The sequence below is a fragment of the Gossypium raimondii genome, chromosome 11, assembly GCF_025698545.1.
Source record: "Gossypium raimondii isolate GPD5lz chromosome 11, ASM2569854v1, whole genome shotgun sequence".
Taxonomy (NCBI): Eukaryota; Viridiplantae; Streptophyta; class Magnoliopsida; order Malvales; family Malvaceae; genus Gossypium; species Gossypium raimondii.
This window is the reverse complement of record NC_068575.1, coordinates 58,395,513-58,417,802: the sequence shown is the minus strand read 5'-3', so window position 1 is coordinate 58,417,802 and position 22,290 is coordinate 58,395,513. Positions and strand designations below refer to the sequence as shown.

The following is a 22,290-nucleotide window of genomic DNA, read 5'->3' as shown; positions in this document are numbered from 1 at the left end:
ACGCTCTCCGAAAACAGCCTCAACTAACCGACTGAGCAAGCCATAAAGGATTCGACAAAAGGACAAGAAACTGCTGGAAAACTGCAAAGGAGTCGATAAATGAGCATCATCATCATCTCTCTCTTTTTTCTTTTCTCAATGGATCATTGCTGATTCAAAAGCCGTTTTAACTTTTAAAACACAATCAGCATCATCGTCTCCATCTCATTCACCGCTGAATTATCTTTATATTCACACAATTGCTGCACTGGAGAAATATATAAAACCCAGAGATGGAAAGGATGAGCTGGGCCTTGGTGTGGCTGAGCTTGGCCTTCAATTTGGTGGTGGCAATCTCAGTGTGTGATGGCCAGTTTCCGGCGATGTTTGTGATGGGGGATTCCTTGGTGGATAATGGGAACAATAACGGCTTAAGTTCATTGGCAAAATCCAATTATCCTCCCTATGGTATTGATTTTCATCAGGGGGGTCCAACGGGGAGGTTCACCAACGGTAAAACCATCATTGATCTCCTTGGTACTCATTCTTTTCTACATAATCTCTCTTTTGTATGGTTTTTTAGTGATATTCAAACTCATTATTGTTAAGCTATCATGATAATTATAGTTCCTCTTCCCTTTGTTAATAAAAGACTACATAAAATAATATGAAATAGAACTGTTAAGAGTTAATTTATTTGGTATTTGAAATTTAAAAAACATACAAATTGGTGCATAAAATGAGACCTCTAATGTTTCTCAACTTTGGGGTATTTACTATTTTGGTACTTCCAAAAAGTAATTTATAAACACTTATGTGTAAATGGAGAATCGTTTATGGGTGGTAAATCTTACACAATTCATAAGTTTTAAATGTAATTTGATAATTATAGTCAAAGAAATGATCTAATTTACGAGTTTGATCACGAAAATCTTATATTTATTTCGATGTAATTAATCAATCCAAATGCTCTTAATTAAGATGTATGCATTCAAATAGCTGTCCCATTGTCATCCATATCTCTGCTAAAACCATTTTGCAGGGGATTTGCTAGGCCTTCCACTTCTTCCAGCCTTCACCGTAACTTTCACCGGCCAACAAGGCATTTGGGTCGGAGTAAACTATGCTTCAGCAGCAGCCGGGATCCTTGATGAAAGTGGCCTAAATCTAGTAATAATTTCTAATCTAATAAGTTCAAAGCTTGATTCTCTTTTTTCCCCTTTAAACGAAAGGAAATAATGACCATGCAGGGGGACAGGTTCAGCTTAAGGCAACAGGTAGAGAATTTCAAAAGCACATTGAACCAGCTTAGAAACCAAATGGAGCAGGACACACTGAACCAATATTTGGCCAAGTCTTTAGTTGTCATCAACATCGGCAGCAATGACTACATCAATAATTATCTCATGCCCTCTATTTATTCCTCAAGCTCCACTTACACTCCCGAAGCTTTCGCTGAACATCTAATAAATGACTATGATGCTCAAATAATGGCACTATACAACTTGGGGCTCAGAAAGTTTTTGTTGGCGGCCATTGGACCACTCGGTTGCATTCCAAACCAGCTGGCCAAAGGCTTTGCGCCGCCGGGGAAGTGTGTGTCGGCTGTGAACGATATGGTGGAAATTTTCAACCGGCGGCTTAAGAATCTTGTTGATCAGTTGAATCATGGTAACTACACCGAGGCTATTTTTGTTTATGGCAATACATATGGAGCCTTCAATGACATATTGGGTAATCCGGCTACTTACGGTAAACATTAATTAATTGTTTCTTTCTTCCTACACAAATTTGTTTAATCTTATATAAAAATTTTAGTTTAAATCAGATATTATTTTAATTATTGCAGGATTTAAAGTGGTGGATAAAGGGTGTTGTGGGGTTGGAAGAAACAAAGGGCAAATAACGTGTCTTCCATTTTCAATCCCATGCACGAATAGGGACGAATACGTGTTTTGGGATGCTTACCATCCAACCCAAGCTTTCAATAAGATTATAGCTCAAAAGGCATATTCAGGCCCTCAATCTGCATGCTATCCCATCAATGTTAAGCAAATGGCTCAACTCTAGGGATTGCAATATCCCAGCTGCTTCAAACCAAGAGTTTCTTTTTTTCTTTTTTTGGGTGAATAAGGATAGTGGAATATGGAAATTTTGGTAAACTGCACAATTTTTAAAATAATTATGGCACTCCTTATAATACTATATAATATCAATTTTATATTTTTGATATTGTATTAATTAATACATATACTAAAAATCATATATATACAAATACCTTACATATATATTTTATGTTGTTGTGTCTTACAAGGTTTAATTTATTCATTTAATACTTTTATATATCTATGTTTATCAAATTGAATGATAAGAATTTCAATATCCATTAAACAAGTCTCGATTTTGAGAATGTGAATAAAATAAATAATTCATATGTAACTTTTCTCCTATTTAGACTCTAAAATATTCGACGTAATGACTAGTTAGAAGAAAAACATGAGTAGAATCAAATATATTGATAGAGAAAAATTAAGTTGGTTCATAATAACACTATTTGATATAACATGTATATTCTAATTGATCTGATTAAATCTTAATTAGCATGCATACACCAACAGTCTTAAGCCTGGAGCATGAAACTCAAGTGATCAAAACAAATATTCTTTCAATCGGGAACAATAATAATGAAGAGGTTAGTTCTATATCCAAACCAACACTTAGTATAGTTATACATGCATATATATGTAAAATTTCTAATATACATATACAGCTCGCTTTCGAGGCGAATTACAAGCATAATGATGAGGAGCTTAATCACCAAGGAAGAATCACTTGATACGAATGAAACCCAGCCCAGGTTAAGTTTTTGAAGATAGAGCAAGTCCTCTCCTCCCTTTACTCGACAAGCGAAACATTAACTAAAACCCTGTTTATAATGATGAGGGGTTTACTTAGTTCTTTAAAACCAAGTTGCCAAGGTAAAAGATCTTGATCTTCAAGGTCTTCATCACCGCCAACAAGCTGATCTTACTCTGTTTCTTGGGGTAAATCATCATCCCCGTCCCACTGTTCATGGCCTCCTTCACCTCTTTCCGGCTGCGCAAAGAAGAGGCACGTTTGAGTTCTTCGTTGAATTCCTCCCACAGCATGTCCATTTTCTCCCTGTCTTCACCGTCTCTCTTGTTCGCTTCACTTTCCGATGATAAGCAGGAGACGGACAAGTTCTTCCTTCTCATCGGTTCTTCCTCTTCTTCATTATTATCTCCATATTCGGGATATACCAAGGAAGTTACACGCCATAACGATGGTAAAGACGTGAATTGAGGCAAAGGGTTGGTGATTTTCGGGAAGCTAAAATCTTCGGAGACCATTACGATCCGATCCCCAGTAAAAACAAGTTAAGAAATTATGGGGTGGGGAGGAGGGAGGAGATAGAAGATCAAAGAGACTCAAGCGTTAGTAAGAAAAATATATGGGTATACGTGTGGAAGGGGAAACCATAAAACAAAGTCAAAGTGAAGATGGCTCCTTCATTCCCAGCTAGCGCCGGATTGTTCGGATGAGATCAATTTCATGGAAACACACCCGTCACTGAAATTGATGTGAGCGACGATACACATATATTGCCAACTAGGCCTATAAACGAAGTATGTATTTAGAAAAATATTTATTCGTGGTGAAAAACCCTAGCCGTCAATTTTTTTTAGATTAAATTTTGTTTCGGCAGCCGGGCCGTGGACCTTCGGCTCATTATTTTTCATGACTTTTTCAACATTATTCTTCGTCATTTTTATTTTGTTTTAAATTTAAATTCATATTATCATTTTTATAATGTGTTGTTTAAAAGTAAATGTGTTTTCATTTTTACTTATGTTTTGATATATATATATATATATGAGATTTATTACGATATTTATGGACAACTATATGATACAAACATAAATAGTTTGATTAAGTTGACACATTTTTTTTTATTTTTCTCTAGATTCTTCCAGGGGTGAAGTCAGAAAATTTTGTAAAGGGCCAAAATAAAATTTTAATTTTTAATAGTATATATCTTTATAATTTTTAAAAGATTAAATCAAATTTTTATAATTTCAAAAGGGCAAAGTGTAATTTTACCTTTACTAATTTAAAATTTTAAAAATTTCTAAATAGCTTAAATAACAATTTTCTACTTTAGGGCTGGCTAGGGCCTCTGTCAGCCCCTCTAGATTCGCCTCTGAATTATTCTAATGTTGTAGTTAGTGCCCATTTGCCTTTTTAACTTTTTTAAAATTATTTTATAAACATGACATTATGTATCAAATTATAGTAATTTATTTATTGTAATTTTATATTCTTATTATTTATTATTTCTATTGATGATCACAATTTCTTAAAAAAAAGTAAGTATTTATGTTATCTCATTTTAAATTAAAATGACGTGAACCTACCAAGGGGCGTTTACATTAAAGAAGATATTGCCAAATGCCAAGCCAACAAATAAAAATTGAAATTAGGCGTTTATATTTAGAAAAATATGTATGTGGTTTTATGTTATTATAAATTACAAACCAACCAAGCCTTGGGGTGTGGGCCAAAACATGGAAGATAGATGATATAAGCAGGAAAAACGTGGGTGACTTAGGGTCTGTTTGATTGACGGAATTGATTTTTCGGAAAATCATTTCCAACTTTTCCAGCGTTTGATTGACGGAAAACATTTTCCATTTGGAAAATGAACTCCAAAACAAGGGAAAATGAGTTACATTTTAGGGAAAATGTCTTACCCTTTCAATTTCCGTAAGACATTTTCCGTGCTCTCCTCTCTATTGCCTCCTTCATTCCTTCCTTCATTTCGGTGAAAACGCTTACATTTATCGATTTTCCAAGAACTTATTTTTTAATTATTCAATACTTGGTTTTTAACACAATTACAAATAATTTATTTGATATTAGTTTTTTCAATTTATAATAATTAATATTGTAGCTTAATAATTGAGTATTATTATAAATAAATCATTGCAATATATGTAAAATAATTTAAAATATAAAATTTATTAATATATATTAATATATGTAAAACAACTTTTCCGAAAAATATTTTCAAAAATCTGCCAAGCAAAGAAAATATTTTACAGATTCAATCAAACACCGAAAATATTTTCCAAGAAATCATTTTACAAAAAGTAAAATATTTTCCAGAAATCATTTTACGGAAAATATTTTACTGGCAATCAAACAGACCCTTAGTGTTGACTAACTGGTTACTTGTTGGCGACGCCGTCCACCCTGGGTTGGGGGTCATCATCCATCGCTAATGGTGGACTAATTAGAGATAATCTAATTCCATTCCCACATGCCTCTCTTAAATGCCCCATCTTTCTTACCCCTAACTTTTACCCCACTCCACGCTAATCTTATATTCATTTTCTCAAATGCATATTTTTATTTATTTTTAATAAATTAATTTTTATCATAATAATGTTTTTTTAATAGTTTAAAATTAAATTATTTCCTTTCGTTTTTTTAAATAATTAACTGGACAACTTTCAATCGAATATACTACATAACTTTTTTTATAACTTTTTTAATAAATAACGGTTTACAATATAAAACAACGAAAAATATCGAACATAAATACCTACGGTCATTGTTTAAACTGAATGTCAAAATCCGAATGTTATAACATCACTATCTAGCACGTCAAACCACCGACGAGAACGTCGAATTTATTTGAACTAAAAATTGAAAACCGTTAAAATTTTCTAGGCACTCGAAAACTTCACTAGATGGTATATAAGATTCTTTAACTTTGAAATAGAATTGTTTTTTTTTTCTTATACTTAGAAACCTTATGCTAAATGGTATTTATAGTGATGATTCTCCATAAAAAAAACTACCAATTACAGGTCTCACTATCACGCATACAAAAGTGTGAAAATGAAACGCAGCAAAACATGAGAATAACTCGCAAATCAAAACAGTTCCAACAAATGAAATTCTAAAATTAGTTAAAAGAAAGTGAACTGACATGTTATAATTTCCTACTCCATTAATTTGTTGGGTAATATTTTTTCAACATTCACAATGATTTAGAGATGTGAACAAAAATGGATTCTAGCTGCTCGTTGCTGATTTCAAACGACCCCTATTATATATATATAATTTCAAAGACGGCCATACTTTTGGCCCAAATTTCTATCCCATTGTTGATCTTCTTCTTGTTGCTAGTTCAACATTTTCTTCAACAGGTAGACCTACCTATCATCGCCATTTGAGAAACGTTTTTTTGCCATAATGTGGTGTCCAGTTGAAAATTTTCAAGTTAGCTTGAAATGAAAGAAATTTGGACATGATAAGCAATGCAATAGCTTTGGTAAGCTCTGAATCGAGTGATTTTTGAGAGTTCGCAAATATAACTTCAGCATAATTATAAGTAGAATACAGAATCAGTTCAGGAAAGTTCATATATGATTGGATCCAATTACCCATTTTGTTTGTTTTGGCCATGATTTTTGACAAGTTGATGGCTTGTAGCTTAGCATTTGCACATCTGTTCAATTATGCATGTATCGTATTTAAGTTGATATGAATTAGAGGGTCCACGCCTAGATGCTTTGGACTTTGGAGCTGTGTTTGACTGTATTGTCGTAGCCTTTTGCCCCTTTGGGTTCAGTATGATAATTGGTATGCGACAACACTTCAATTTTGTTTCATAATTTTTATTTGATTCATAAAATAGAAAAATAAGTACTTGAATACAGTTGAACCCACGTTGATGGAAGTGATTGATGTTATATTTTGTATCTAGCTGTTGCTTTTATTTTGTTAGAGATTTGTTTTCAATTAATTTAGTTTTTTTTATTATTATTAGAGAAATCAAATAATGTTAAATTTTTATAAAAGTTATTTTTTATTAAAAATTATCATTTATTATTGGATAAAGTTTAGAGTGCTTTCATTTTGGTCGTCCGAAATTAATTTTTTAAAATTTTGTTGCCGAATTTTTAATATGATTTCATTTTAGTTATTCATGTGTTAATTGTATACGTCATATTATGTTATTGAACTTTCATTTCAGTCACCCAATTTTTAGGTTATTTTCAGTCTGGTCACTCAAAAAAATTTTTTTTAAGTCTTGATTGGAGTTAAAAAAAAGAGAGAGGTTAAAGTGAAAAAAGGGTAAAAACTAAATGGTACACAAAAATTATCAAACTGTACTTGTTTATCTCGTTGCCGAAAATTTTAATTTTGGGTTTTGAAATATAAATTTTAAATATTAGGATTCAAAATTATAGTAGCAAATTGGTTGATATTATCGGTAGGTAATAAAATGTCAACAATTTATTTAATTTATTTTGATGTTTTGAAATTATTTTCAAACATTATTAATGAAAATATGATCTTGAATATTCCATTCTAAGCTAAAAGAAAAGAAAATTCCTATCGATTAATTAAATTAATTAATTTTATCTTCCATTTCAAACAAAACTCATAATTTTCTCACAACTTCTTTACCAAAATGAAGAACAAACAATTAGTTTAATTAATTGCAAATAACTTTTATTTTACTTTTAGCTTAGCATGGAAAATTCGAGGTTATGTAATCAAAACAATTTTAAGTTTTGTAAACAATTATTAAATATGAATTATTTGAGTTGATTTTGTTTAAGATAATCCGGAAAAATAAAATAAAATTTTAAATTTTAAAAGGAGATTAAACTAATTAATTTTAATAGTATAGTAAATGAAATGTTTTATTGAATTAAACTATAAATAAAAATAATATTTTATGTATTTTTAAAATAAAAATGTTAATTCAATTTAAATTTAAATTATTATTTAATTAATATAAAATTAAATTAATCTATTTAATAGTAAAAATATTGATTTAAATAGGTATTCACCTTTGATGATTTTACTTGTGTAACTTCGTTTGAGATGTTAATATGAAAATAAATATATTTTTGGTGGAGTAGTAGAAAAGTGGACGACATCTTTGAGGTTTAAACTTGAGCCTTCCCTTAAGAGTATAATATGTGTTATTACTACACCTAACCACTTGTTAGTTAAAAAGTAAAATTTTATTTATCATAAAGGAGCTCAAATAATATATATATATAATATTAAAACAATACACGTAAGATGTATTTATTTAATTTTAATTATAAAATGTATTTAAAATAATAGAAAATTATTAATATAAAAAATCAAAGGCCTTACTGTCAAGATTAAAAATATTATAATTGTTAATAATATATATTTCTCTTAAATAAAATTTAATTTTTAAATATCATAGATTTGCATTTGTAAAGCGTTTATATGAAATAAAGTTTTATTAGTATAATTTTTGTAATGATTTTACTTTTTTCCTCTAAACATATAATTAAAAATACTAATATAGTCTTAGTTTAATTCATCTAGTTGTTATTGTAATAAAGGTTGTTTAATTTTTTATTGGTGCTAGTATGTATAGATATCAGTTTATTTTAGTGTATCGCTTCAAATTTATTATATATTAAGGGTGAGTTTGGATGGGCGGTGCGTTTACCTGCGGTTAGTATAAAAATAGCGGTGGCGGCGAGATTAGACACTGTAGCGTGAGACAAAAAGTAAACTAAACGCACCGACCCAATCGCCCATCCAAACCCACCCTAAGTTTTATAAATACAATCCATCATTAAATAAACTCAAAATAAATAAACATAAATTTTATTTCGTAAATGATAAAGTTGAGGTTTTAGAGACCACAGCGTGTTAAGTCCAAATTCTCACTATGTGTGATATTTATTATTTGAGTTAATTACATTTGACATCCTCAAATTATAACTTTCATTCTAAATTGATCTCAAACTTGTGTAACATTTTAATTACTCCAACTTGTCGATGTTATATCAATTGGATTCTTTCATTATTAAAGCCATTAATTTAACCAGCAAACAACAAGTAAAATTTCATTTGACATAATTTTAAATGAAAAGTTTAAGGAAAAGTAAAATGTTGTCACATAAATCTTAAAATTAAAAACTAATTATAAAGTAAAACCGAAAAAAGAAAGAAAGAGTGAACAATAGCTTTTGTAAAAGCTTTGAAAACCTCAAAATCCATATATCTACAACATCCAATTTTTACAATATTCATTTAAAAAAATTCATTTTGAAATTATGTCACATAAGATCTAACGTCTCATTTAACAATTTTAGTAATGGAATGACACTATTAATATAGCATCGATAGTTTAAGGATGTAATTAGAATCTCTTAAAATTTGAGGACAAACTAAAAATGAGAGTTTAAATATGTTTAATGCAATTAATTCTTTTTTTTATTGAATAAATTTTTAATTATTTTCTAATTGAGTCATTACAAAAAGTCAATATACGAAGTTTTAAAAATTATAGTATAGATGAAAAATCAATCTAAACAAACTCCATCAGCGAATGGGCCGTTCATTTATGTAGATGTAAGTGTTCCAGGCAAGTCGAAAAACCACAAAACTTATTGATCTACCTTTAGTCTCGCATGACAGCCCAATCCAAAACCACTTGCCCAGTTTTATGCTTCCTAATCTGAAAATTGAAAATTACAAAATAAATTCTAGGGTTAAATATAAAATTGGTAGCTAAATTCTTTTATTTTTCTCATATTGATATTTATGATTTTTTGTCTCAAATCGGTACTCAAACTTTTTTTTTCGTCCACTATATTGGTATATGAGTCTAACGGCGTTAAATTTTTACTGACGTGGCTGTGTTGGTCACTTGCGCGCTACTAGGTGTCACTCTCTTTAGCCTAAAAATTTGCAGCAGCTAAAGAGGTAGAAAAAGACGACAGGAAAAAGGAAATTCCAAAGGAAAAAAATAAAGCAAAAAATAAATGAACTATTATCTATGAGAAATATAATCAACTATTATATAATATAAAAGAGATACAAAAATAATGCCCAAAAATGGAGCAGTTAAGAAGACCATTAATTTTGGTCTTGAGAAATATAATCAACTATTATCTATGAGAAATACCTGATACAATTGTGGACCATTGTCATCGTATCCAGCAACCAGTAGAGACACACCAAAAGGCCTTACACCACTACAAAGAAAAAGAAAGATACATCAAACTTACCATCAAAGCAAGAGGATTGCACAATTTAGCATTTCCACTTTTTTGGTCCAATTCAAACGGACTCAAAACATAGCAGCAAGGCCATGGATCATAAGGCATGTGAAAAATAGTGATCTACAACATTGCCATTTTTCTTTGAAGTTCCCTTCTCATATTCCACTTTCAGCTCCGAGATAATGCAAAAATATTAAGGCCAAAATATTAACTTTGATCAATAGAACAGACCAAAGCTACAATACCATGATTTGATCTGACAAAATAATAAACCATAAAAAAACTATATTACATGGTTAACAACTTACAGAGCTTCCTTACAAAAAAACCATAACAAGACAGCAAGATCATAAATAAAAAATTCTCTGACAAATAGGATATGAGTAAATGAATTCTTCATATATCAATCAAGGCATAGAACAAAAAGTAAAGGAAGGAAAGCTTTTTAAAAAAGGAATAAATTCCATGAAACAAAAAATGGTCATGTACTGGATAGTCGATATTTAGAAAATGAGTATTCTACGATAGACCAACTTATGAAACGTGAAGTTAGTAACTTAGGGTGCTCCTTTTGAACTCCCTGTTTGGTAAGTCAACAATGTCATAGATGCACATGAACTGGTACTTGCTCAAGACATTGGCGAAACACAGAGATAATTGCAGATTTGATTTTCAAGCAGTTTAATGCAATATGCATGCTAATCAGATCCAATATATCTCCAACTAAAAGAACAAAATATCCGAGCTTTCGGATAATTGCGAATGAAAAGAAACACATAAACAACTCCAATATTTGGTGTCGACATCGTATTTTCGAACTCGAAATCGGACATCAAATGTCCATATTTTGTGGTAATTAACAAAAAATCATCAGCATGGAACTAGAAATTGAATACCCTAGGCTTTTAATCTTCATACATTATAAAGTTGAATTGCTTCAAAAGAACTAACTAATTCTACTAGGAAAAGAAAACTAAAGCATCGTCAATTATCAGTTATCTTTTACATGATAACATAGAGCCTCACATATTTTCTCAAAACAAAAACTAAATGTAATTAAGCAAGTACAAGCATTGCATGTTTCTATCGCTAGGCAGTGAGTGCATTCAATCATTCCCTAATTTTTGGTAAACCCAATACCCAAGGTCATATTGACACCGAGGTCGATGTAACATGGGAAAATCTAGAAATTCAAATGCAGATAGAAAGTGTGAGTGTATGGTACTAAATAATATACTCACAGAGGTTTCATCAACCAAGATTGAAGGCAATTTCTTCTCAAGAGTAATTACCACCCCATTAGCAATTGTAATTTAAAACCATTTATTAGCATAAAATCAAAATCATCAACAACTTTTTACTACTTCTAAAATCCCAAAACCCTTTTTAAAAGAAAACAAAGAAACCTTTGATTCCAAGAGATGTTTGACCCGATCCTCATCTTTGTCAAGGCGTGCTCGATCCGAACTAGCTTTCTGAAGGATCTGTTCAAGAACACAACAAAAAAAGAACTTTTGTTCTAAAAAATTATGAAATATAGTACATTAACAAAGCTATAAAGCGATGAAAACATTACAGAAAAGAAATATTCCAAATTTGAGCACAAGCAAAAGCATAACAAAATCAAAATCAAAATCAAAATCGATTTTACAGAAAAGAAAAGAAAAGAAAAACAGGGAAAAAATTTGGAAGAAGAAGCAGAAATCTGGAGAAAAGAAAATGGAGAAAAGAAATGTGAGAAGAAAATAAGCGTACCGTACCAGAAGGAGAAGTAGAAATCTGGAAGGGAAAAAATTGGGAAACGTCGGGAGAGGATGAGGGCAGAAAAAGGAAGAGGAGACGCAATGGGGAAGCCAATCGGAAGGGTAAAACAGGGAGGGTAAACGATGCAGCACCTAAACTGAGCAAAAGGGCTGTATTACAAATCGGTGGTTTTCACCGATTAGATAAGTAATTGATTACACGCGTATTAGCAATACATTGAACCAAACGACGGAATAAAGAGGGATTAGGTGGGGCCCACCGATTAGGGGTTGGCCTGTTATTATTCTTTTTTAATCAGTTGCTTCAATTTTTTTTTTGTGTATAATCATTTTTAAAAACTTAAAATAAATTACATAAAAATAAAAAGACACCAAAATTATTTTAAAATTTAATTCGATTAAATATATTGCATCTTGGGATGTGCAAAATTCGGGTAAAACCGAAAAAATTCGGCTAACTGACCGAATTCAATTAATCGGTCGGTTAGCCGAATTTTTTCGCTCGAGGGTCGGTTAATTATTTTTTATTTTTCGGTTAACGGTTAATTCGGTTCGAAACTGAAAAAATTAACAAATAAAATTATAATATATAAATAGGTTCACTATTCACCTAAACACAATCCAAACTCAAGTATCTAACCCAACCCAATCATAAAAATTACAAATAATTTAATAAATAAAAATAAAAAACATATAATTTTCGGTTAATTCGGGTAATTCGGTTAATTTTTAACCAAAAATAAAAAACATATCATTTTTGGTTAATTCGGTTAACCGACCGAATTAACCAAAAAATTTTGGTTCAGTTAACAGTTAAAAATTTTAAAAGATCGATTAATTCAATTAATGTTATTTCGGGTTAATTAACCGACCGATTAACCGGCTGAACACCCCTAATTGCATCTCACTCGATTCAATTAAAATTTTTTTTAAATCAAATTAAAATAATAAAATAAAATTCTCATTTAACTCAAAATTTTTTTGATTGGATTGCATTCCACCCTCAACCTAACTTCTTGTACACAGGTTCGCCGACTACTTTGACCGTATGGAAGAAGTTTGCCATGGCTTTGGGTTTTGGTAAAGCTAATATAAATAGATAAATTTATTTATTCATTTCCCAATTCCCACATAAACGTGAGCGGATAGTGGTGTGCGTACAGTTTTTTACTTCTGCAATTGCGAGAAGAAACGAGCCGGTCAAAATCCAATGGATTTGGAAACGGTGAAGAAATACTTGGAGAAAGGAGTTGGGGCTGACGGCGATGACAAGAACGCCTCAACCATCAATGGTATGCCTTCTAGATTCTTCGAAAACTTCATCATGCAAGGTCTCCATGTTGACCAAATCGAAAAGGGTCGAGTTCTTTGCTCCATGAAAGTCCCTCCTCGTTTGCTGGTATATCTTCTCTCAATTTCACAATTTATCACAAATTTTGATTTTGGTTAATTCTAATTCGGTACTTTAATTGATTATTGGTGCCTTTTTTTTTATGCTTGAATTGTGTAAAAAAAAAAAAGAACGCTGGTAATTTCTTGCACGGTGGAGCTACTGCATCACTGGTGGATTTGGTTGGATCAGCGGTTATTTACTCCTACGGAGCTAGTACCAGTGGAGTTTCTGTCGAAATCAGTATCACTTACTTGGATGCTGCTTATGTTGGCGTGAGTGATTTTCTCCTACTTTTTATCCTATTTATCCAATTCCTTTCCAGCTTTGCTTGACTTGAACTTATAATCCGAATGGGTTTTCTGTTGATTTTGCTTTTACTTGGAAGAAAAAGAGGAAACTGATTCATCAATCATTTTTTGGGATCTCTTCAACCCTTCTCTGGGTTTTCATGGTAGGAATCTTAGAATAAATCAATTGGGTGGATATTAGTTTGGAGATCTTAGAGCTTGTTAATACCTGAAAACCATTGTAGTTCACGGAAGAATGTTTAGTTAACTACAATCTTCCTCTCAGATCAACGCCTGTTGTCAAGTGGTAAGGATTTCGGCATCCTTAAGGTCTCAGTTTTGAGTCTTTTGAACATAGAAAATACCTCTTTGGGTTCAACCTGTTGCTTCCGGATTCCTGGGTCTTACCTTCAATGCCTGATTTGGAATGCTGAAAAATATCAAGAATCAGAGGCTCTGATAGTGGTAAACATGCTCTGAATTTTAATTGAAAGTGGTTAACTCAAATGAAACATGATCTGAACTTTATTTCAAAGTTCATTTGAATAAGAAATCCTTTGATTTGGAATTTCGCATTAATTAATTAGATTGCTTGATTTATTTGCCAACATTTCAACACAATATTTCTTTTCAATTGTATGAGATACATTATGTTGGAAATACAATAAATTCCATAATCCGAAGGCCTTGGTCTTTGAATGATCTAAATGGTCAATCCAACATTGCTTTGTTCAAGATGTTTGAAGAGGTTTAGGATAGTGCACTTCGGCTCTTATAAAGCAAGCGCTGGTGATCGCAAAGCCAAATTTGGATCCATAGGCTGAAACCTATTTTTTTAAGGGATGTGGTCCCAATTTGTTGGACGGAACAAAGGGTTTTAGGTTGAATAAAAGTATTGCTTCTATTTATGATTCTATGCCGGAATTCATGTAGAAAGTCGTGTAAAGGATTTTTTTGATATCTTTTACTTTAGGAAAATAGAACTCTCCAGCTATAGAAAGAAATGAGGCTCTTGTGATGTTCTTAATGTGCATATTGTCGTTCATGCAGGAGGAAATCGAGATAGAGGCTAAGGCATTGCGTGTTGGGAAGACTGTTGCCGTTGTCACGGTTGAGTTTCGGAAGAAAAAAACTGGGAAAATCATTGCGCAGGGGCGTCACACTAAGTACCTCACCGTCCAGAGTAAAATGTAAATGATATTTCTATCTGAACTGTCTTCATACGCAATTCCTTAGGTTAGCATAAATATTTACACACTCACCACTTTCTTTTTAATAAGTAAATTTCATTTGAAATTTCTTGCCTGCTCTTCATCTGCAGTGACTTGTAAAAGTATTTGGTTGTGTAAAACTGTGTGTTAGCATTATATCTAGAACTTGATCCAGCTCCAAAGGACTTTGACATCTTCCCTGGTTGATAGTATATTTAAATTCTCTTTATAGTCTAACTTCGGGTATTTAGCAGATAGGAATAACCGGTGGATAATGCTATTCAGTTCATATTCAATTAACTTAATGTGGATTTGAATTTTAAAACAAGTATGCAGACTTAAATTTTAATTTTATGAATATTACAGGTATTCATTTCTTATTAAATATTGTTCACATGCAACATAATGTCAATAAAGATTTTGTGGCATCAGCACCAAATATTCATAATTGAGATTTTCCTTAAATTGCAGTTCAACATATTTAATTTTAAAAAGGCTTAATTCACCAATTGCACCCTAGATCATATCTCTTTTCTAATTTGGTATCTATACTAATTTTTTTGGTCTAAAATATATCTCACTCTATTTATTTATATTTCAGTTTTGACTTTGAGACCCTATAATCTATTCTTTAAAATCGTGTATTTTCTCAAATCTGAAATTCTTTCCCACTGTTTTCCAAAACGTAAAAATTGGGTCACCAAAGTACTGTGTAACATTGAAATTGTTCACTTAAAATTTATTAAGCATCTAAAAGTGGTAAAAGCTATCATAAAAGTCTTTTTACTAAAAGTAATATTGTATTTTGTCCTATTTACTCAAAAAATGAGCAAACTAGTCCTTATAAGTTAGATCAAAGAGTAAATTAGTCCTTTCTATAAAAAAATTTATCCATTTTTACTGTTAAAAACTAGCGTTACTGACAGAATAATCAAACAGTTACATGTGGCATGACATGCAATGACCAATTTTTAAGAGAATGATCAGTTTACTCTTTTGATTTGATGTACATGAACAAATTTAACTATTTTCTAAATTAAGAGAATAAAATACAATCTAACTCTTAATACGAGAACCTTTATAATACTTTTGTCTCTAAACATTATCCATTTAAAACTTAAAAAAATGTCCAACTTACCTTTACAGCTTGTTTGGTTTGGTGTATTAGCTAAGCCAATACACCCCTAATCGGTGGGTCCCACCTAATACCTCTCTAACACGTCGTTTAGTTTGATGTATTGGTAATACGCATCTAATCCATTACCTTCTTAATCGGTGAAAACCACCGATTTCTATTCCCCCCTCTTTGCCCAGATTAGCTACCGATTGAGCATCACCTCCCTGATTTGCCCTCCCCCCATCCCCTTGTTTCTCTTCTGTTCCTTCATCCGATTTCCTTCCTTATTTCTTTGCTTTTGTTTTCTGCCGATTTCCTCCCAGTCCATTATGCCTCTTTGCTGCCGATTTGTTCCCTCCGTTTCCTTTCTTTTCTTTTTCGCTCTGCCACTCTTTCGATTGCCTTCTCAACCAGTCGACCTTCTTCTTCTCAACCAGTGAAACCAAAAAAGCCGACGATATCCCCACTGTCACCGTAGCCATCGCTGGTTCCATCGTCGACAACGCTCAGTCTCTCGAGCTCGCCACTCGAGTAATGGAAAATCCCTCTGTTTCTCTTCACTCTTTCTACCCTATGTTACAAATTTTCATTTAATTTCTCCTTTTTCTTTCAGTTGGCGAGTTAAATTGCTCATGCTGCTACTATTTTTCGGATCAATGAGTTTTTTTTAACCTAATTTCTTATTTGTTTAATGGTCTAATTATTGTTTTAGGCCATCTATTATGCTGAAATTTGGGATGTTGCCTCCACTTGATGCTTCACATCATCTGCGTAAGCATGAGTGGGCTCCCTACCGGGAAGGTAAAGTTTGGCTGCTGCCTTTTGTGATTGTTATAGGTTTCTTACTAGGTCTATAATTGTTAAAAGGTGAATTGTAGGAAGGATAGATGCGGACAGATAAATTGGATTATTTTCACTTTTTTGTTGAATTATTTTCACTCTTGAATTATAAACTTCATCTTGTTTCCTTGTTCTTGCTGGTAATTCACAATTAGTTCTTGTGTAGCCCTGTATATGGTTGCTGTAGAAAGACAAAGACAGAACAGAGATCAAATGATGGCAGAAAGTTTAAAGGCCATGGAATCAGAAGGTAGTGGTGAGCGAGTTTGAGCATTGACATGTTTAAATGTTCATAGGTTACTTATAACAAACTTGCTAATGAGCTTCCCCAACACTTCCTTGTGTTCTTACCTTTTGTGTGGAAGTCTTGTGATGTGTGGGTTGCAAAGATTTTTTTTCACCTATGGTAAATGGTAATAATTTGTTTGTTGTTGAGTTTCGATGGATGAATATCTAAGACTGATGATGAATGTTCCGCTTTGAGAACGAAAAATAAATGATCATCCGCCCCCTTTGTTGGGCTATCGATCTTTTGCATCTTGGTATTGCATAGAATTGTTAGAAACTCTCAAAGAATACAAACTCGTAATGTGGCAATGAAAATAAAAACCAGTATCTTTTGAGATGATCCTATCTCAATGTCTGTATTCATTTGAGCTCGTTCTTAGCCACAGCCTCAAACCATTAGTAAATGCCAGAACTGTGTCCTGCAGTCCCCCATGGATGAAGTTGTCTTCCTCCTAGGAGAGTTTAATATATTTACTATTTACCATTTTCATATGTTTGGAATGTAAGAAAATACAATGCAAGCTCATGCAAATATAATATTTATGCAATTAACAACCACAAATTAGGAGAATCAATTGTAATAAACTTCATGAAATCCTTTTCTTTGTTTACAATTCGTGCTACTACCTACATGTTAGAATCTGTGAATCTGTGAACCTATGAATCTCGTTTCTTTGGTGAGGATGAACCAGAGGGGAATCCAAAGAAAACCGTGAGCTTATAAGGAATATAATTCAAGCACTTCGCATATGATTTCCTCATGCATTCAGTTATGCAAAGCCCAAATATTATTAATATTTCACTTTGTTGTTCTCTTCTCCGTATACCTGCAGTTATTATTAGACAATTACTGTGCTATTGTGTCATTCTCTTATAACAGACACAGTCACATAGATGATCTTTGTAAGTCATCCTTCTGAAATCTAGAGATAGTCAAATGGGAAAGAGTCGTAGGCAGTCTAAGAAGAGGTGTACAAAACCGACTCAGAGTTTCATTAGAAACTGCCAATGGTGCGTCTGGATTTAACCTTAGCTACTGGTTGCAACTCTATGTCATTGAATGTACTATTGCGGGGTTCATGCGTATCAATCAAATGGTGGTAATCTTCCTCGACTGATGTTATTGTGTTTGTATCTGTCATTATGATTGAGCATGTTTCTGTGTCTATGTTACCGTTGCAATGGGAACTAACCAAAACTTGGATTATGGTAATAAAATTGTTCTTATACTATTTCATGTTTCATGTTTCATTGTCATGTAATTGTTTTTCTGAATTGTTTTTCTGAATTTAGCTGATTGCATTGATTGTTTTAATTCATAGGATCAGTGATGGACATCATTCAGCTTCATTGTTTAGTTTCTGGCATTGGTGCTCATGACATAGGCAGAGTAAGTAGAGATTCCCTTCTGCTGAAAACGAGGAACAAGTAAGCTTTTGATTTCTTCTGCTGAATGCTTGCTTTATATTGTAGTTGAACTAAGATCTTGAGGCAGTACTGCAACTTGTCAACAAATATGCCTTCTGGTTTTTGGTGCTTTAGAGGAAACATGTGCTCTTGGCAATTTAGCCTTCCTGGAGAGGTAAATTACTTTTGATTCATTGTGATTTTTTAGCAACCTTACCTCATGGCCTTCTATTTCCTGATTTATCAATGCATCATATAAATCCAGAATTGGCAGAGATTGCTTTTTCCCTTAACTTGTGGAATGGACACATGAAGTTGGAGGTTATTTTCAATGGCAACTTTGGACAGTATTCGTTTTCCTGCTAGATTGGTGAGCTATTTTGTTTGAAGTGAAGAATCGGTTTCATGGAAGGCCAATTGGAGTTGAGAGCAGGGTGAAAGAGATATTGTATCGGCTTGAATTTCTTCTATTGAATGCTTGCTTTATATTTTTAGTTGAAGTGAGATATTGAGGCAGTACTTCCGTTTAATTCAGAATTGTTGTAAATTCAATCGAGTTCTTGATGATAATTCGATATGGTTATGTTTTTTTTATTTTTTAGAGTTCAATTCTTACTTATTAAATTTTATTAGTTATAATTATTTTAAATTTTATTAAATCATATATTTTAATTAAAATATATTTAATATTAATTATTTCAAATTATCTTTTATAGTATCATATAATATATTATGATTTGAGTAAATTCATATAAGAATATTAATTATTAAGAATTTTATTAAATTATATATTTTAAGTATAATATATTTAATAATAATTATGTTTAAATATGATTAAATTATTTATTATTCATATTAATAATCTTATCAAAATTTAAATAACAATAACAATAATAATTTACCAAAACAAATTTCGGTAATTATTAAGAATTTTATTAAATTATATATTTTAATTAAAATATGTTTAATAATAATTATGTTTAAATATGATTAAAATATTTATTATTGATAATAATAATCTTATTAAAATTTAAATAACAATAACAATAATCATTTTAATTATTGATAATAGTAATCTTACCAAAATAAATTTATGCTAAGGGTATTCTAGTCATTTTAATTTTTTCCACTATGCTATTACACCTCTATTCCATTCAACCAAACACAAGATTACTATTACGCATCTATTCCATTACATTCAACCAAACAGTTGATTTGCTATTACACCTCTAATCCAATACACCTCTAATCCAATACACTTCTAATCCAATACACCTCTAATCCAATACAGCGAACCAAACGCACTCTTAGTAACACACGTTTCTCACCTCCTTCACAAAAACATCATATCGCTTTTTCGTTTTTCTTTCTCTACATATATTTTGCCCATCTCTGGTTCTGCGATGGGTCTTTTTCAGAGAAGAGATAAAATAGTTGGCAAGGACTCCAAAGGAATCCAAGAGAGAGAAGAATGAAGGTTGAATTGCAACGTACCGAACTCCGATAATAATAATGAAACTGAAACCACAGTCTAGAATAAAAATTGACCAATCGACGCTGACTTGGACCAGAATCCAAGTCTCCAATAAAATTCAAAACGTGTAAGTAGGGGGATTAATACATTCATATATGAAGACAAAAATTTGTGATAAGCCCAACGACTTTCTTCTTTCTCCCTCAGTGGTCCAATATTATTTTAATTTATAATGAGGTAATGTAATATTACGATATTTTTAATTTTTATATCGTGCAAAGTAAATATTTTTAAAATTATTTTTATGTGAATATTTACAAACTGTTATTATAATTGTTGCATGTTGTTTTATTTAATTTTTATTTATTTTTCAAATCGATATTATAATTTATTTTCTTATATAGTTTCAAATTCATATATTATTTAAAAACTAAAAGAAATTATAAGTAGTAAGAATAATTACAAATACATTATTTAAAAGCTAATTAAAATTAAACGCATAAAATTACATACAACACATGCACATTAACATCTAGTTTATTAAAAATATGTAAAGTTAATTTAAAATTTTCATCGACCGATTAATTTAAAATTTTCATTGACCCAGTTGGTATTAAGTTGATTTGTAACATTAACTTCATCATACACTTAAATAATAGTATAGATATTTGAGGATTTAATTGATTGCAATGAAAAATAAATCAAAATGTCTATATTTTTTTAACAATTTGAATTTAAAAAATTAAATTATTGATTGTTTAAAATTTAAATTTAAATTTGACCATTAATCTTTCAAAAAATTTAATTGATTATTTTTAATAAAAATATTGACTAAAACATTAAAATTTTAAATATAACATCCTACATACCAATCCACATGAACATTATTCTAATTTTCTTTTATGAACTTTTTACTGTCACACGAGTTACATACTAATATTATTAAAAGATTAGATAAATTACATAGATAGTCATTCAACGATTAAAATTTTCATTTTAAACACCCAAAACAAAAACACCTCATTTTGATAATCATAAACAGAAATCTTAACATTTACTTTTCTCTTAAATTTTTATTTTCCACGTAATTGAAGTAAAATTTATGTCATTGTTATTCATTTTAAATTGTTTATCATTTTAGTCCCAACTTTTAATTTAATTTGAATGAAGTATAACCCAAACATTTACGTCTGTGAGTCTCTGGTGTAAGAGAAATGCAACAGTTAAAGAGAAGGAATTTGGAAGGGAAGACGAGGGAAATCAAGAAGGAAATGGAAGATACAACAATAAATCCCTTCTCTTCAACTCATTGTCTCTTACACTGCCCAAGCAACTCTTTATTTCCCCTACTATAAAGCTCTCAAAAAATTGCTTCTGCACCTATCAAAATAAGTTTTTGTTGAATATCCATCTTAGAGGAAGTGCCAAAAATGTCACTTCACCATTGCTGAGTTTTGAAGCCTTTGTGTGGGCTTTTCTATTGGTTGGAATATTTGCGTTGTGGCTTTCACCAGGGGGTCCTCATGGGCGTTATAGGTCCAAGGCAAGTGTTGCGATCCCTGGTCCACTCTGTTCCCCACTTCTTGGATTGCTCACTGTATTCACCGGTGCCACCTCTCACCGAGCCCTGGCTAAACTTGCTAAAACTATTAAAGCAGTGAAGTTAATGGCTTTTTCCGTGGGGTTCGCTCAGTTTATCGTGTCCAATGACCTTGAGACAGCGAGGGGTATCCTCGACAACAACAACTCAGCTTTTGCTTATAAAGGAGCCAGCCTATGAGCTGTTGTTTCATGGGGCAATGGGGTTCGCTCCATAAGGTTAGTATTGGAGGAACTTGAGGCGTATCTCAGCCACCCATTTGTTCAGTCGAAGAGAATCACTGGCTTTGAAGGGTTCAGGCGTGAGACTGGTGTCAAAATGGTCGAAGAGCTGAAGTGTTTAATGGAAGCCAAAGGTGAAGTTCTTACAGGAAGGGTGCTTCATTTTGGGTCTTTGAACAATGTGACGGCCACTGTGTTTGGTAAAAAGTATGACTTTGGGAAGCCTGGAGAAGGGTTCGAGCTAGAGGGGCTTGTTAGTGAGGTACGCGTGCAAAATCAAAATTTAAAAGAAAAATCCATGTAATATTTTCGATACTGATTTTATCGGAAGTAATCAAGGGTGTTTAAATTATAATTTTTTTGGGTCTAAAATAAAATATTTTGTAGTTAAGTAATTATTTGTATAATTTATCTTAAAATTAATATTTTAGTATTTAAAATAATTTAATTTTTTAAAAAGATTAATAGCTAAATTTAGTTTAAAATGATAATTAAAATGATAAATGGCGTAAACTTTGACTAAAATAAGAAATCAGATTTTTGAATTAATGTTTTAAAAATATTTTATATGAACTTGAAAACAAAATTAAATTTTTTATTCAAATTAATT

The 22,290-nt window shown here is 31.5% G+C and overlaps 2 protein-coding genes across 11 annotated transcripts; both read left to right on the top strand.

Moving 5' to 3' along the window:
* The first annotated feature begins 13 nt into the window (after positions 1–13).
* On the top strand, positions 14–2,202 carry LOC105802346 (GDSL esterase/lipase At5g08460). 3 transcript variants are annotated; one of them, XM_052624448.1, is made up of 4 exons: positions 14–516; positions 1,022–1,149; positions 1,230–1,713; positions 1,829–2,202. In XM_052624448.1, the coding sequence occupies exons 1-4, from the start codon at positions 273–275 to the stop codon at positions 2,047–2,049; spliced, it is 1,077 nt and encodes a 358-aa protein (XP_052480408.1). In that variant the 5' UTR covers positions 14–272; the 3' UTR covers positions 2,050–2,202. The 3 variants fall into 3 exon arrangements, with proteins under 3 accessions (XP_052480408.1, XP_012489387.1, XP_012489385.1); XM_012633933.2 differs by having other exon boundaries at positions 17–492; positions 1,230–1,731; XM_012633931.2 differs by having other exon boundaries at positions 18–516; positions 1,230–1,731.
* A 10,644-nt stretch (positions 2,203–12,846) lies between these two features.
* LOC105802352 (uncharacterized) lies at positions 12,847–18,979 on the top strand. 8 transcript variants are annotated; one of them, XM_052623354.1, is made up of 8 exons: positions 12,847–13,241; positions 13,364–13,507; positions 14,573–16,381; positions 16,563–16,651; positions 16,857–16,940; positions 18,301–18,368; positions 18,452–18,560; positions 18,651–18,979. In XM_052623354.1, exons 1-3 carry the CDS (start codon positions 13,053–13,055, stop codon positions 14,714–14,716), a joined length of 477 nt encoding a protein of 158 aa, XP_052479314.1. In that variant the 5' UTR covers positions 12,847–13,052; the 3' UTR covers positions 14,717–16,381; positions 16,563–16,651; positions 16,857–16,940; positions 18,301–18,368; positions 18,452–18,560; positions 18,651–18,979. The 8 variants fall into 8 exon arrangements, with proteins under 8 accessions (XP_052479314.1, XP_052479311.1, XP_052479317.1 ...); XM_052623351.1 differs by having other exon boundaries at positions 17,859–18,368; XM_052623357.1 differs by having other exon boundaries at positions 16,857–16,946.
* The last annotated feature ends 3,311 nt before the right edge of the window (positions 18,980–22,290 follow it).